The sequence below is a fragment of the Aethina tumida genome, chromosome 1, assembly GCF_024364675.1.
Source record: "Aethina tumida isolate Nest 87 chromosome 1, icAetTumi1.1, whole genome shotgun sequence".
Taxonomy (NCBI): domain Eukaryota; kingdom Metazoa; phylum Arthropoda; class Insecta; order Coleoptera; family Nitidulidae; genus Aethina; species Aethina tumida.
Window position 1 is genome coordinate 72,345,683 of NC_065435.1, and position 16,522 is coordinate 72,362,204.

Sequence of the window (16,522 nt, forward strand, 5' to 3'; positions counted from 1 at the left end):
AGTATTAATCGAAATATTTTAGGCACAGTACAATTTTGTGATATCCATTGTCATAGTTGTCTTGGCTTATAATCCTTCGTAAGCCCACAATAATAATGAAGACGGTAAATCCACTTGCAAACAATAATACAATATCTGATAAAACACAGTTCGATCTAATAGAACAGCAGGTAGTTGCACTGGAGTGTAGATGTTTGGAATCACTGATTCGCAATGTGAACCATGAGACTGGGAGGGATGTGCCCCTGATAAATGTGTAGATAAGACGGCAGTTTAGCGTAACAATGCGGCCTTCCGCTTTGCAGAGATATCTATATACGCGGCACACCAGTGCGGTAGCTCTTTCTGTAAAGTACCGCCGTGTCACCCTTCATTGATTCCGAAGATTGCGAATCAAATCATATGGGAGCCGATTCATTTTGGTGTACCAGAGATTTTTAAGGTCGCGACGCCGGATCCACTAAACTGCCGGAAGTTGAAATGTTCCTTCATCGGACGAAGCCGATTTTATCAGCGGCATTGGTTTGTCATAAATTTATATAGATACTTTTACTGATGGATTCATAATAAAAAAATATTGAAATGAAACATTTTTTGAAATACTTTACAGAAATGAATATAAAATATTTTAATTAGATAGATATTTTATTATTTATGAAAAATGTTTGTAACATGTAATCGCGGTTAATCCAGAAAAACTTAAGACATATTCTTTTGGAATCAAGTGACGACAGAAAATGGTTTAGTCGCTGAAGGTTTTAGTTCGTGTAAAGTTGTAGAAGCAATAATCAGTTTCGACTGGTAAATTTCTGCAATGAATAAGTTTGTTCTGGCGCTTACTTTATCGAATTCTAAGGAACATGACCCTTATTATATCGTATTTTTACAATGTTAAACCACATATGATAAATGGATCTTAAAAAAGATTTAATACAGATTATAAAATATTTAAAAATGTCGAAGATATAAATTTAAATACACATAAAATATTCATAATATAAAATATTTAAATTAGATTTTTTTATTTTATCAATTTGACATGTTAATACAATACAGTTAGATCCCTCCCTTATATTTATTATAAATATATCTAATAATTCAGAAGAAGGCTCGATACTGCAACTGAATATCTATTTTCGATTTTTTTTAATTATGACACTCAATAGTTTAATAGTATGGGGCATTAAATTAATCTCTCATAACTATGTAACTACTCATCTGATTTTATTTAATACTTTTCAAATGATATATTACATGACCACTCTTTCAATTAAAAAAAAATAGTTAATTGTGCTCATTTTGGTACAACAACAACATGATTTTTGTTCGAGACACATACCTTATTCTATTCAAAAGTTATTAAAGGGGTACTTTTTAAGACCTCAGTATACAAAATAGTTTAAAAAAGTCAATTTAACTTTTAGCTAAAACTTAAAAAATAGATAAAATGTTAATTTTCATTTACAAGATATTATAATACACATTTAGCAATTATTAGAATATAGTAAATAATAAAATTAAAATTGACGTCTAAAGAATCTTAAAAAATTAAAATTTTTTTAATAATTGTAAAATACTAAAATATAACTGTTTTTGAATGTTACACTGAAAATTTTTACGAAAAATTATAAAGCAAAAAAATTAATACATAACGACATATTTTTAAAAAAGTTTTAAAAAGAAACAAAAATATGTATGTATAAAGAAAACACGAAAATACTTAATTTATAAAATGATATAATAATTTTAACAAAAATATTGTTTATCCTTAATAAAACAGATTAGCATTTGAAAAAGCGGAATTGGCTTTGCTCGATTTGACCGTTTCAGAACCGCTGATTCGGTAGCAATCACTATTTTATCTTGCTACTTCATCTCGTATAATTCCATAGTTCTTTATGCAGGCTGATGCGAGGAGACGTCCCCTCTATCTTACGTAAGGAACATCGATGTGTGTGTACTGTTTGGGACGGATACATGTAATAATTTTTGACGTTAAGTATGTCGTTCCCACAGGGAGGTTCAACCCATAAACTACATGAATCATCTCGTGTTTTGATATTTGTCAAAAAAAAAACAGCAAAAAGCTTAATTTTGATAAAATAACAGTTACTAAATAAATAAATAAAAACATCGTGACAAAGTTCTCGTGTTGTTCGTAATAAAATTTTCCTCGGCTAATTACACAAATCCCGCCTAAACCTCGGGTCGCATTTCTAAAAAACCATGTGGGTTTAGGGGTAGCCCATTAATTTAACGAATCCCAGCAAATTCGGTTGAAAAAAAAAAGGTGCCGTGCATCTTTCGGCGCAGGCACACGTCCACCGGCACATAAAAACATTTTTCCACTTCGTCAATCAAATAAAAATAAAATAAAGAAACGTAAACATACCAACCCTCTTTACTTTTTCCGCATGACATGCCGAATTTCTATGTTTGCGACTCTATTTTCTAAATAATCTATTCATCCTTAAGTGTCCTTAAGCGCAACCATTGTCGTTGTGAAACTGGGATAATATATTTGACGATTTGTAATCGGTAGTTCTTCTATTCTGTAAAGTAAACTGCTTTATTTTTTTCAATTGGCTTTAAGGAGTGAGCTCTAACGTTTTTCTTAACGATGACATTTTTTCTGGATTCCATAGTATCATGATATATTATGTGTTTTGAAGCCGATTTAAAATTTTATTAGCTGTTGATTTTTATATTGTACAAAAAATTTGTCATGTTATTTGAAAATTAAATTAATCATTACTAAATATGCATCATTAATCTAATATCTGTACACTCAATGATGAATTTTAATATTAATGCATGTTATTACATTTTTTTGTAATCTGTTATATTTAGTAGTAATTTACGAGAAAATAATGATTTTATCTAAAATTTAATAATACGCTTACTATCACTAATTTTAATTCAATATATTAATGAATAATATATTGTATTATAAATATTCCATTATAATACATAAATTAATTAAATATAATTTCAAATGAATGGAATATATTCGTTTGAAAAATAAAACTATGAATAAATGAAAACAAACGTCCAAATTTAAAAATATGTGTTTATTTGAATAAGGAAATATTTTTGTGTAATTTTATATTTATGGAAATAATTAATGGGTAAATAATGATTTTATCTACAATTTAAGAATGTTTTAATTTTTATTTCAATATTATAATTAATATTTTGTGTAGAAGTGTGTGAATCATAATTTTTAATTAAGAATAAAAGTTATTCAATATTTTTATTAATTTAAAATGAATTATGTTCTATATTTAGAACAAATTTTTTCACACATACATAAAATAATGATAAAATTAAAATTGATACAAAGAAAATAAATTTTACTAGTAATTAAAATTTAAAGTGGATTGATTGTATATGATAAAACTGTATAAATAAAAATATAAATTCAAGTCTATATTAAATAACATTTACTTGAGCAACTTATAACCATAAATTCAAGCCTTAACTTTCTACAATTTTTATGACATTTTACATACGGTTTACCCTATAAAATTTTACCTTTCACCTAATAAAATTATAAAAATTTCAAAATTCAGTTATATATTTAACCATCCTTGTGGCCATTTTATATTGTTTTATAAGCTAGTAAAATTTTATACAGTACCGACACTTTGAAATTTTACAACGCACCGACTTAAAAGACAACCGACATAAATTCTCGACCGCCGAATTTCTACCTTAACCCCCTTGACAATAAGGTCGAAAACGTCTTGCGTCAACAACAATGATAACCGACCATACCGAAACTAAATGGTTTGCGGCCTAGTCTTTTATAATGCGAACGCTACTGTGGACCCCTAAACAACAACCGTAAGACTGTGACTTGGGTCTCACAATAAACGCAAACAACTCACCGTCTATCTTAAGTCCGGACCGAAATAAAAATCTGTTTCAATATTGTTTAAGCAAGTAAACATTTGTATTCGTAACACAAGCAGCGGAAAATGCGTCCAATATTTACTTAAGCCTGTATTCATATTTGATTTTGTTGCTTATTTTAATTTTGCGTCCATTGTGCCCGGTTTAGTTTTGGGCGCACATAGTGAAGGGCATAGAGAATCGGGATTATCTATTCAAATGTTGCCTTATGATATAGATTAGGGTAATGAAGCAAGTGATTTTCAGATTTTTGGGTGGTCTGTTGACACGCTTTTTCGACTGTTACATTAGAATACCAAATATTGCGGCATGGAAACATATTTCTAAGACATAATGGGAACATATTAGTGAACAGTTTTGTCAAAAGGATGAAACTGGTGTTTGTATGTTTTTATGACCATAAATAATTTTTATTTAGGTAAAATATACCTATCAATATAAGTGAAATAAATGTATTATTAAATTTATATATATATATTCAAAATTTCAATGATTCATTAATATTTAAAAAAAAAAACTCTTAATATAAACATTGTAACAAAAATAATATTAAATTTTAAATTAAAACAATTTTTAATAATTAATGTTTTTATAAAATATAATACTTTATAAAAGTATTAATCAAATACACATGTATTATATAAACACATCTAATCACAAAGTACACTTATTATTAAAAAAAATAGTCTCAATTATTTTATCAGATTGTTGTCTATTAAACTAAACACAATTTAAATTCGCCATTATTAAAAATTGATATAGCTTAATTAAAATTCCCACAAAATGAACTGCAAATAAAATTCTCGACCATTATTGAAATTCTAAATTAATGAATTTTATACGCTTTTACATTTTTCAAATAATGGCGAATGCGTTGATTAAAATAAAACTAGAAGTTGAATATTCAACTTTAAGAGAAATTAAGTAAAAAATAAACAAATTAAATTTTAGTTTTTTATACTTCTTTATCTTAATTTTAATAAAAAAAACAAAATTTATTTAATACATACTGCAACTACTTCTTATATAACTATAAGATTTTCTGAATTTGTAACGATTTCTCATACATTTCTCAAATAAATTAACGTACCACAACAGTAATAAGTGATCATTATGACTTTTTTTCTAAAAATGGGAAATGGGTGGTATAAACTATTCATATTTCTACATAAAAATATGTTTCCTTTCGAATTATCCTAAAAGAAGCTTAAAAATAATTTAATTAAAATAAAAAATTAAAATTAGGAAAACTCGATTTTTAAATAAATTAATGAATTTTATTTAATAATGAGTATTTCCATTTCTATTTGAATTGCAGCCTCGCACCGTTTGTTCATACTCAACATTTAATTTTGATCCATATTATCTTATTTAAGTTAAGACAAGAAGGCGATTCACTTCCTCCAATTTCTTTTGATGCATTGGATGGTCTCTTAAACGTCTCCCAGACATGCTTTAGATATATTCGATGAGGTGAAGGTTTGGACTATGGGCTGGCCAGACCGTAGTATCAATTTCGATACAAATAAGATTATATTGGACCACATGAACAGAGTGAATGTCCAAAATGTAACGCTCAGCATAAAGGATGACATTATTTCAGGTGGTATTTAGTAAGTTTTGTGTGTGGTTATAAACCGTTGTCTTGAAGTTGAAAGTCTCAAAAAACGATCTTGGACAGAAGTGTCCACAGGATACGATATCTGTCCTGTTTTGGTTTTTTGGTGGGTACTGGGAAATTCAGGAAACACCAAACCTTTTGGCTGTCCTGGGGAAACTCCAACTTTCTTCACTAACAAAACAGCCTGAGAACACTCATCACGACATTTTGTGTTGCATATTAACAATATACGAAAATTAAAACGAAAATGAAATTGATTGAAATGGCGATAGTTTAACCCGTTTTTAATTTACCAGAATTTGAATGATATATTCGACATTAAAAAAACTAAACCACTTATAAAAACGATTATACACAAACCATATATAAAAATTAATAGAAACAATTTGCTATTTACTTTGATAGGATTTTTTTAAATGTGGGGCGATTGTTTACTATATCTTATATATAAAAACAACTATGTGTCTATTTGAGATAACATACAGGATCCCACAATTATCAAGACATAAATGTGTCGACAAATATCAATTGTTTTTTATTAAAGTCTACGCAAACGAAAAATGATGACAAAATATTATTCTAAAAAATTAATGAAAATTATATCATAAACTTAAATAATTAACAAATTGAAATAGTACAAAAAAGAAATAATGCTAGTTTTAGTATAAATGTGACAATAAATATCAATAATATTGCAATTATTTTCCTTCTAAAATAATTAAATATGCAAAATCTGTTTGAAATAAATAAAATACTAGTTTTGAAATAAACAATTTAAAATTAATTATTTAATTAAAAACAAAACCTTTAAGTATAATGAGTGTTTGCCAGTAAAACTTCGGATGAATATTGAAATTTCCGGTGGTCCCGGTGTAAGCACAGGACAACAAAAGAGGCAGTATATCGCGTCGCCGCCACTAAAACAGGCAGATAGTTCCCGTGCAAAAGTAGGAGGAGGAAATCCATTGCAGGCGCGATTTCTGGTAAGCCAAAAGCTCGGGATCAAGATTGCCACGGCGATATATGAGATGATTTTAGCAGACTATGCATTCACGTGCTGTGTTTTATTCCGGTTCCCGGGTCTAAGACCGGAATTGAATAAGATCAAGACAGTTTTATGGTGATCGGATATCGTACAGTAAACTGTTTAATGAATATTCGATTTATATGGGCGAGATTGATTTCTGTTTTATGGGCGCAATAAAATCGCAACCGAGATTTATTGCCATTTTAAACTACCGTCAATTAAAATTGAATATCTTATTGCATATTAGTCTACCTAATAAATGACGTCAGATTCTGACGTCGTCTCAAACATTGTTGTCCGCAAAGAGTCTATACCGGGACTTTTCAATGTTTTACATTAGTGTATATGAGATTATAAAGTGAATTGTTTTTGATATATTCTCGTTAATGTTTATTCAGAATCTTTAAACACACAATGTTCAAGGGAAATGAACAAAATAGAAAATGGAAACAAAAATTGATGGTTCTAATTGATGCGAGACAAGTGTCAGAATAAAATCATCCTTGTCAAGCGAAAAGAGCCCTGGATGTGTACAAATAAAACTAAAATAACACAAAATCACACTAAACTTCTGCGGAAAATATCTATACACACAAACACACACAGGCCGATCGACACATACATTATTAATCATACATGCAATTCCACTAAAAACATCGATAACGACCGACAACCAAAAACAAAAAGAACCACGAGGAAAAACAAAAACATGTTCATTTCGAATAAAAGGGGTCAGACAAAATCCAGTTGGCATAGCCAGTGACGGATTTATCAGCACGGACAACTGGACTTTTGCAACCGGAATCAGCCAGATGCTGGTGCATCCCATCGAAATAATATTTATCTGACCAATCCGTTCGAATGCGAAAAATCTCCAATGGATCCACCAGTTTCCATTCTCATGGGACCATTACGCACTTTTCTGTTTGCCATACCTGCATTGGAGGTTTTTTCTAAAAGCCTCTTTCTTCCAAATACTAACTAATATGTGTGTATATGTGTAATAAAATTTTCTGACAAATAATTTGATTTGTGTTTGAACGGATACAAAGGCTCGATTAACGTTAACCAAAAACTGCCAAATACCAGCGAGCACGCATTACACGAACCAATTATACTACTTCATCATAATTAATTACGGATGCCCTTTCAACCCGAAGCCGATTCAATTAAAACAACGCGACGCCGTCCTTTCGATGTGCGTTTCAATCTGAAACAGATTATGCCATTCTCCCGTGTGGAACATATGATAAAACTGTACCCAAGCCGAGTTTTACACGCTAATGAGGGCAGCCTGGCCAGTTACCCACCGCAGGGGGGAGCCGACGCCTCCAACCCCCCGCCGACAGTGCGGGGGCATGTGGGGGTTACGGCCCCACCCCTTCTACCTACATACCGCCGCTAATGTCGACTGACGGTGTGAGGCTTTGATTCCCGGTTAATCGCGCAACTGATCTCCAAACGGTGCTTGAGTTTCCAAACAATTTTTTCTATTCGATTTCTTCAACTTTATTTCATGCAACTGCTCCATTGTGTTCCATCATTGAGCCTTTAACAGTTAAACTTTTCTATTAATAATAAAATGTGCTGGTGGCATAATGAAACAATTGAGAAAAACTTTCTGTAGGCACCGCACTGGTTTGTTTCCTAGTCCAAGCTAAATTGTGTTCAATTTTATTCAAATCCCTCTGGATTTTCGTGTGTTTACATGCTTTGCAACACCACCGGTATTCTCTGGCCGCGGTATCTATTTGTATTCCACTCTTTTCGTTTTGTTTTTAGTCCGCGATTGAACCGATCAGGCGGGCTTTTTCATCAAGAGTGGACAACACCAAAACGGATCGAACTATTCCTTATGCCAGCCCGAAACAATGAATCAAACGGATAAATGTGTTCGAATTCACAACGTACTTTCGAATGTTTTTCTTTGCTTTATGAGTATCTTTTCTTTTACAATTTTTAGAATAAAATATATAAATGTAAATAAACACTTCAGATAAAGATAAGATAACAAGTATAACAGTAAAAACTGACTAACCTAACAATATCATTACCATACATTTCTATTTTTAAGTTTATATAAGTAAAAATATTAAAAACATGCGTTATGAAGAATTTCAACATTCTTTGTAATATTTGTCACACACTACTGCTTTACACGTGAATAATTAAACTTCGGAATATCAAGACGATAATAAAATTAAAACCAGTAAGTATACAAATCAATTAAGAACTCGTAAAGATAAAATTAATTACTAATGAATTCTCGACAAAATCAATAAATTGCTATTTTTAGATTTACTTTAAATTAATATAAAAATATAAATGGCGTTGTGAGTTACGAAGCAGTAGCCTTTGATATCTCGTCTAGTACTCAACATTGTTGGATTAAAGTGTATTAATTGCTGTAATAAAATGATTAATTACTTATTTAAATTTACAATTGTGTCTGCCATTTTCGGGTTATCTATGCAGAAAAGGGAACTAGTAACGGTTTCTGTGGTAAATAAATATTTTATAAATTATACATATATTTTATATTGTTCTACAGGTTTTTAGGCATGGAGATAGGACAGCTACATATACTTATCCTTTAGATCCATATAACGATATACTTTACAATGAAACTGAAGCTGGAGAACTCACCTATGTAAGCACTACTTTTTTTAAAGATTTAAATGTAACATTAATACGTTGTAGGCAGGAAAAAATCGCCAGTACCTCTTAGGAAAGTTTTTGAGAGCCCGTTATGAAGATTTTCTTCCACAGCTGTATTCCAGAAAAGATATATACGTTGTGTCCGATGATATGGACAGATGTTTAATGTCAGCAGCTGCAAATTTAGCAGGTATTTACACTCCAGAAAATGTTACAAGCTCGGATGAAATTTGGGACAAAAATTTCCAATACCAACCTGTTCCAATTCATATAGATGCCAAGTTACTATGGGGTGAACCTTTCAATTGTCCCTACTACTACGAATTAGAAGACGATTTGTATAATTCCGACTACGTCAGAAACATTGATGAGGAAAACAAAGACTTTTACGCTTACATTAACAATCATACTCAACTTAATATTACAAGTAACTACTATGTAGTACTACGTAATTCCTGAGGTAATATTTTGGACATTTTAGGTCTGCGTGATATTGGAGGCATCTACCAAGTCCTCTATATTGAATCTGAAATGAATTTGGAACTTCCAGAGTGGACTAAAGCAGTATATCCAGGCAAATTAAACGAACTAGCTGCCATTAGTAAATATATACAGGCTTTTAATAAAGAAGTGGCAAAATTTAGCGCAGGGCCTCTTTTGCGTACAATTATAAATGGTTTCAAAGATCGCAGTTATAAAATGCTGATGTACTCAGCACATGATACGAACATTGCCCAACTAGTATATACAATAGCTCCACAACACGAGAAATTCTGTCCGGAGTTTGGCAGTATGGTTATTTTTGAATTATGGAGGAATGGAGAGGATGAATATGTTGAAGTTTATTTAAAGAGGGACGATAATGTGACAAAGATCGAAGTTGAAGGTTGCGAGGAACTTTGTAGTCTTTCTGCATTTAAGTCAGCTTTAGCTGAAGTAACTATAGAAGAAGAAAAGCTGGTTGAATTATGTAGAGCAACATCAGGAGCTATTTCAAAAACTAGTTTGATTTATTGTGTTGTGGTTATGTTAGTTCTTGTTTTAAATATGTGGTAAATGAATTTAATAAAAAATTATCATAAATGAACGATGTGTAAATTGCATGAGAGAGCCAATCGATAGCTCAACCGTTACGTGAACAAAACGATCTTATAATTGCAGCACAATAAAAACCCCTAAAAAAAGTTGAAACCAATTTTGCAAGTGAACATGAACATCCATATTTTACATTTATGTTACCCTCAATAGGAAACTACTTTAATTAATATTCGTGTGTATTATTACCTACTAGTTCTGTTTTCCCAAAACAATAACTCATGCGGACTTTACGGTAATAAAATTTACAGTTAGTTGGCATATCGATTTATCCGCTACACCGCATGTTTAAACGACAAAATAAAAGTGGAGGCCTACGTTTATATTTGCCCCAATATGAATATCATTAGGTACGTTCTCGTTCAGCACGCAGAATTGAAATTCGGTCTAATCCACTAATAACGACCAAATTAATGTGTTATTAGTATGTTTATGGACTGGCCATAACTAGATTTCAATTATGTCGATAAATAAACAATTTCTAATATGTCAGACAAAATAATGAAGGTGTGTAATTATACACACATGAAAATTAGAACCATAAATGTTATAGTCGCAGTTCTAATCTTCGCACTCACTACGATCTATAATACGTGCATAGGATCAAATGAGTGCCGTTTTAATTAATTATAGCACACTTTATTCAGAAATTCACCACTTGAAATAGTAATGTAATTAAAAGTACGCTGCAAATGAAACTCTTGTTAACATTAAGTATATTAGCGGTGTCATGTTCTGGATCAGGCTGTTCAGTTAACCAACTTCCTATTAAGTCATGCACGATTTTTCGCACAGATGTTAATTCAACAGAGTCACTAATGTGGGTCCCGTACATGTCATAACAGTGCGAAGTACCTTTCGAAATGTAATTGTTAAAATTATATTATTATTGTATCGTATTAACTTACCATTGATTAAAATAGCTGAAACAGATTCGTCAGTCGTCTCATATATACCAAGAGGATGCCACGGATCAACACTGCCATGCACATGTACGACATTTGTGTGTTTAATGTTGTAGCCACCATAAATTCTGTTCGTTCTTGCTACAACTCTATCTAAGTAAGCAGCATCGATCTCTGATCCATAAACATCGGCACATAATTGAACGAATGTTTCAATCGGAAATCGAGTTCCAAACACTGGTGTATTTTGCGTGGATGTCTGATAGAAAGCAAATTCCGTACAAGTTTGGTACATCCACTGTCTCACTAAAAATGTTATACGTAAAATTTGATCTTATTGTAATTGTTTTACTTACTTCCACTGGAGACTGCAGCTCCAGTTAAAATAGAATTTTGTAAATATTTGACATTGTTTACATGAAGGTAATCTATACAACTATTCCCATACCATATTTTAGAAACAACCGCTAATTTCTCCAATTCAGTTTGACTTGAGTTTTTTGTCATCAAATCACACAAATAATTAATGGTAACTGCTGTTCTTGGACTGTTGTACTGTGCAATTGAGGCAAAACCGTAAGCTATTGCTTCAAAAAGATTTGCGATATCCATTGTATTATTCAAACTGTTTGATGAAGGTGTACAAAATTTAAATAAAGAATCAATTGTAGAGTTTCCTAAATTATTTTCCAGTTGTTGAAATGCGGTTTGTACTGTGTTGGCGCAGTTTTGACTATGCAGGTTCACTAAGTCGTCAGCAACAACTTTCATGTATTCTAAACAGACAAGTGTTTAATAAAATTTAATAAGGTGTAATCGCAATATTAATACCTTTAAAATCTACAATAGCTAGTAAAGGACCGCTTGAAGCAACCGCTCCTTGAACCAGGTGAGGATACTTTTGTCTCAGCCAAGCAGCAAGAGAACCAGCGTAAGAACCTCCAAAAACTATCCATTTCACATCTTTTGCTAGAGCGTATTCTTTATTCATAGCTACAATAAATGTGGCTAAGTCATCTATAGCTTGTTGACTGGTTAAATACTTTAAATTTTTTGTAGTTAGTTCACTAAAAATTCGTTTTAGTTTTGGAAAACAATTAATAGAGATACTTACTTGAATGGTTGACTTTCACCATAATATCTATGTTCTAGCATGAAACATAGAGCATTGTATTCTGTAGCTGAATTAATCCAAGATCCAGAACTCATCCAACTTAATGAAGCAGGACTTTCTCCACCAATAAATAGGAAAGCTACGTTTCTGGTCTCTTTATTGGAAAATTCTTCATTTACAAAATATTTCTATAAAATTTAATTAGATACATATGTATATATACAACGATGTACACTATATATTACCTGTTTAAATGTTTGTTGATTGGTGGGATCGAAATGGTCCAAGATTTGGTCAAAATATTTAGTGGTTATAGCTCTCGAAATTGGAACATTATCGGGTGGAGGCAAATTTCCGCCTACTCTTCTCCCATAAAAGAAGTCCTTTGTGCCACTGGTATACCAAATTAATGATGTTAGCAGAATACACAAAAACGACTTCATCTTCTGAACTACAACTGAGCTGTGGCTAATCAGAGTTATTTGTGTAATAAAAGTATTGAATATTGTTATTAAATAGTAAATTATAATTATTTTCAAGATTAATAGATTAGATACATTTAACAATACATATTGTTTTATATATAAGTAGAATTAAGATATCTATATTGACACCCTAAATTCTTGAATATTGTATTTTTTTATTTATTTATTTAAAAAAAAAAAAAAAAATAAAGTTGCACTTTCCTAAGTAATATAAATTGAACGGCATAAGTTAGGGATATTGTCAATAAATTATAAACAGATTAGAACTTTGAGATTATTTATTTTTTAAATTACACACTTATAGTAATTTAAAAAATATTTTCTCCTAAAAACATTCAAAAAATAAAATATTTACTTACAAAAAAATATTATTTTGCATTAATAGTCGTATGTCCACCATTGTTATCAATTATTGATTGACACTTGCGGGACATACTCTCTACTAAATTACTAATATAATCTTGAGCTATTTCTTCCCATAATTGTGGTAACAATATCCTAAGTTATTGAAGAGTTTCTGGAGGTGGTACGGATTCGTCCCAAGCGCATGCTTCATGGGACTTTGGTCTGGAGAGCATGGAAGTAACTCTAAATAATTGATTCCATGGAAATTTTCTTTCTTTCTTCAACAGTTACAGGTCTATATGGTCGAGCATTATCGTAGAGAAAAAATAAATGGTCCCGAATGACTGCATGAAAATTAATAATTATTTACTCAATAATGTCCCGCCTGTAGATATCACCTGGCTATTGACAAATATAGAGATCTGTTCTTCCTCCAAAATAGATTCCAACTCAAACCATAACACCTCCACCTCCAAATGGATAAATTAATTGGCATGTCCTTCTATATCTTGGTACATATAACATACTTTGGTCTGTAGAGCACCATAATTTACGACGAGGCATACTTCCACTAATCACAAAGTTACAAGTTTATTGCGATAAAAGTAAAACATGGAATGAACGGTTCGTGAGTATTTTTATTTACTTATTTATTATTTATTTCTTTAGATAACAAAAATTTAAAATAAAAAAATGTCACTTTTTTCATATAAGTAAGATTACAATATAATTTCATTGTATTATTATTTATTTAATTTTAAGCAATATCACTAACTTACGCCCCCACTTTATTTGATTTATTATATGTTAATAAAGATTTTTTTGTTTATTTTTTTTCAATTATATGACCAAAAAATTGTTTATATTTATTTAATACAAGAATCTAATTTAAATTTAAATAATAAAGAATTGTTGTTACTGAGATTTTTTTCTATTTCTATAAAAAATTGTTTATATATTTAGTAAGAGAAAACACATTTTAATAGATAATAAAAGTAATAATATGCTTTAATAGTTTATTTGAAATACATTAATTTCAATTTTTTAACCATTCTCCAATTTGTTCATGAACCTTCGCTTTTGCAGCAACCAATTCTGAAGAGTCTAAAACTGTGTCTTCATACATGTTGGCACAATGAGACGTTCCTAAAATTCAACAACAACAACTTAATACAAAAAAACTAAATGAAACACTTCAATTTACCATTAATGAGTATTGCTGGAGCAGCTTGGTCACGTGTTTCATAAATACCTAATGGATACCAAGGATCTACTGTACCATGTACAAAAATAACATTAGAAACATCTATATTTTGGGCTCCGTAAATTGTATTTGTTCTATTTACAATTCTGTCTAAATATTCCCTATCAATTTCAGGTGAATAAATATCTGCACAATAATCTACGAAAAATTTAATTGGGAACTGATCACCAAATACTGGAGGTGTTTGTGTAGATGTTTGATAGAAGGCGAATTCTGTACAAGTCTGGTAAAACCATTGTCTCACTGCAAATTTTAATCAGTAATACGAAATTAAACAATTGAAAAAGTACATACTTCCACCAGTAACAGCAGATGATGATCTATTTCCGTTTTGCATTTCTTTTACCATTCCATCATACTTGTAATCCAAACAAGCTCCTTCTTGAACAAGATTATTCACATCAGCCAATTTCTCCAAAGATGATTTTCCGGATTCAGCAGTTAAAATATCACAAACTGATGTAACATTTAACTCCTTGGAATCGCTGTTGTACTGAGCTATATAAGCAAAATTATCCGCAATCAATTCAAAGAAGTAAGCAATATCTTTCTCGTTATTCAGACTATTTTTTATGGGTGTACATAAATTGAACAGTTTATCTATGTTAGCGTCTGTATTATTTAAGTTGTCGCTGAGTTGTTTAATGCCTTCCTGGACCACGTCAACACATTTTTGACTGTGGAGGTCGCGTAGGTCATCAGCTACTACTTGCAAGTACTCTAAAATTTATGCTTAGGTAAAATAATCAAGAAGTTTTATACAATTTATATTTACGTTGGAAGTCGACAATGGCTAGTAAAGGTCCACTAGCGGAACTAGCACCATAAACCAAATGAGGGTATTTCTGTCTTAACCACGCGGCCAAAGATCCAGAGTACGAACCTCCGAAGGCAATCCATTTAACATCCGGAGCTAGTTGATGTTTTTCATTCATAGCTACGATAAAATTGGCCAGGTCATCTAAAGCTTGTTGACTGGTCAAGTATCTCAGATTTTCAATAGAGAGTTCTCTAAAATTTTTATTAGCAACTTATGGAAACAAGATAGAGAAAGACTTACTCGAAAGGTTGACTGTCACCATAGAATCTGTGTTCTACTTGAAAACATAGTGCCTTGTATTCTTTAGCTGATTTGATCCAAGCTCCAGATGTCATCCATTTTACATTAGCTGGACCTTCACCACCAATAAAGAGGAAAGCAACATTTCTTTTTTCTTTGTCGAAGAATTCGTCGTTTACAAAATATCTCTTAAAAATTATAAAATTTGGTTATTGTTTAGTAAATTTGAATTATTTAGTACCTGTTTCCATGTTTTTTCATTTGTTGGATCTGAGTGATCTAAAAATTGGTCAAAGTAGTTCTGGGATACAGATCTAGACGTTACTGAAACAGGTGGAGGAAGGACGTTTCCACCAACATGTTTTCCACGGAAAAATTGTCTGAGTCCGTTTGTGGGCCACGACAAATACAAAATAGTAAAATAAAGAAGCCACTTCATGATAACACCTGTACAAATTAAAATTTAATGGGCAACTGAGGTTGAAGACTAACCTTAATATTCACTAACTGGCAATATATTTTATCTCTATGATTACAATAAATCGTTTCTAAAAACAAAGTAGAGATAATTTAATCCTATTATCAACTATTGATTAGCACTCGCGTTGGTTAATTTTGGGTGACACAATTTTTTTGTATTTCCCCATGTATTTTAAATGTAGAACAATGTTGAGTAGATTCTATACAAAAATAGTTGGTTATCTATGTTCCCCGTTGTAAGCGTTTAACAAAAATTGGAGCTGATATACAAATAAATGTGAAAAAGTATTTTTAGAATAAATTTAAGTACATATGCGTGTTTTGTTTTTGAAGTGTATTCCTCGCCCATTATTATTTAATATTCATTTCACTTATTTTTTAATTAATTCATAAACGTCGAAATGTGGTTGAAAACAGATGCCTAAACTAAGGACGAGCCTGTTAACCGGTCGCCTGAAATAAATGATATAACAATGGAGAAATAGCCTAATGGCAAAGACGAATAACGCAATTTGTAGCGTGCGAAACTAATGGCTGCTTGGACAGTGTTTTA

The 16,522-nt window shown here is 31.1% G+C and overlaps 3 protein-coding genes across 4 annotated transcripts; 1 reads left to right on the forward strand and 2 right to left on the reverse strand.

Annotated features, from left to right (window-relative positions):
• Window positions 1-8,636: 8,636 nt before the first annotated feature.
• LOC109609248 (lysosomal acid phosphatase-like) lies at window positions 8,637-10,308 on the forward strand. 2 transcript variants are annotated; one of them, XM_049970447.1, is made up of 6 exons: window positions 8,637-8,772; window positions 8,860-9,065; window positions 9,115-9,213; window positions 9,264-9,411; window positions 9,496-9,648; window positions 9,703-10,308. In XM_049970447.1, exons 2-6 carry the CDS (start codon window positions 8,979-8,981, stop codon window positions 10,275-10,277), a joined length of 1,062 nt encoding a protein of 353 aa, XP_049826404.1. In that variant the 5' UTR covers window positions 8,637-8,772; window positions 8,860-8,978; the 3' UTR covers window positions 10,278-10,308. The 2 variants fall into 2 exon arrangements, with proteins under 2 accessions (XP_049826404.1, XP_049826403.1); XM_049970446.1 differs by having other exon boundaries at window positions 9,264-9,648.
• Window positions 10,309-10,947: 639 nt separating this feature from the next.
• Window positions 10,948-12,778, reverse strand: LOC109609249 (putative serine protease K12H4.7). The gene is made up of 6 exons (XM_049970856.1): window positions 12,581-12,778; window positions 12,336-12,523; window positions 12,053-12,288; window positions 11,578-11,997; window positions 11,225-11,527; window positions 10,948-11,171 (listed from the first exon to the last, which is right to left on the reverse strand). The coding sequence occupies exons 1-6, from the start codon at window positions 12,776-12,778 to the stop codon at window positions 10,960-10,962; spliced, it is 1,557 nt and encodes a 518-aa protein (XP_049826813.1). The 3' UTR covers window positions 10,948-10,959.
• Window positions 12,779-14,167: 1,389 nt separating this feature from the next.
• On the reverse strand, window positions 14,168-15,928 carry LOC109609250 (putative serine protease K12H4.7). Its single transcript, XM_020025886.2, has 6 exons — window positions 15,731-15,928; window positions 15,490-15,677; window positions 15,205-15,440; window positions 14,724-15,149; window positions 14,370-14,672; window positions 14,168-14,311 (listed from the first exon to the last, which is right to left on the reverse strand). The coding sequence occupies exons 1-6, from the start codon at window positions 15,926-15,928 to the stop codon at window positions 14,202-14,204; spliced, it is 1,461 nt and encodes a 486-aa protein (XP_019881445.2). The 3' UTR covers window positions 14,168-14,201.
• Between the last annotated feature and the right edge of the window lie 594 nt (window positions 15,929-16,522).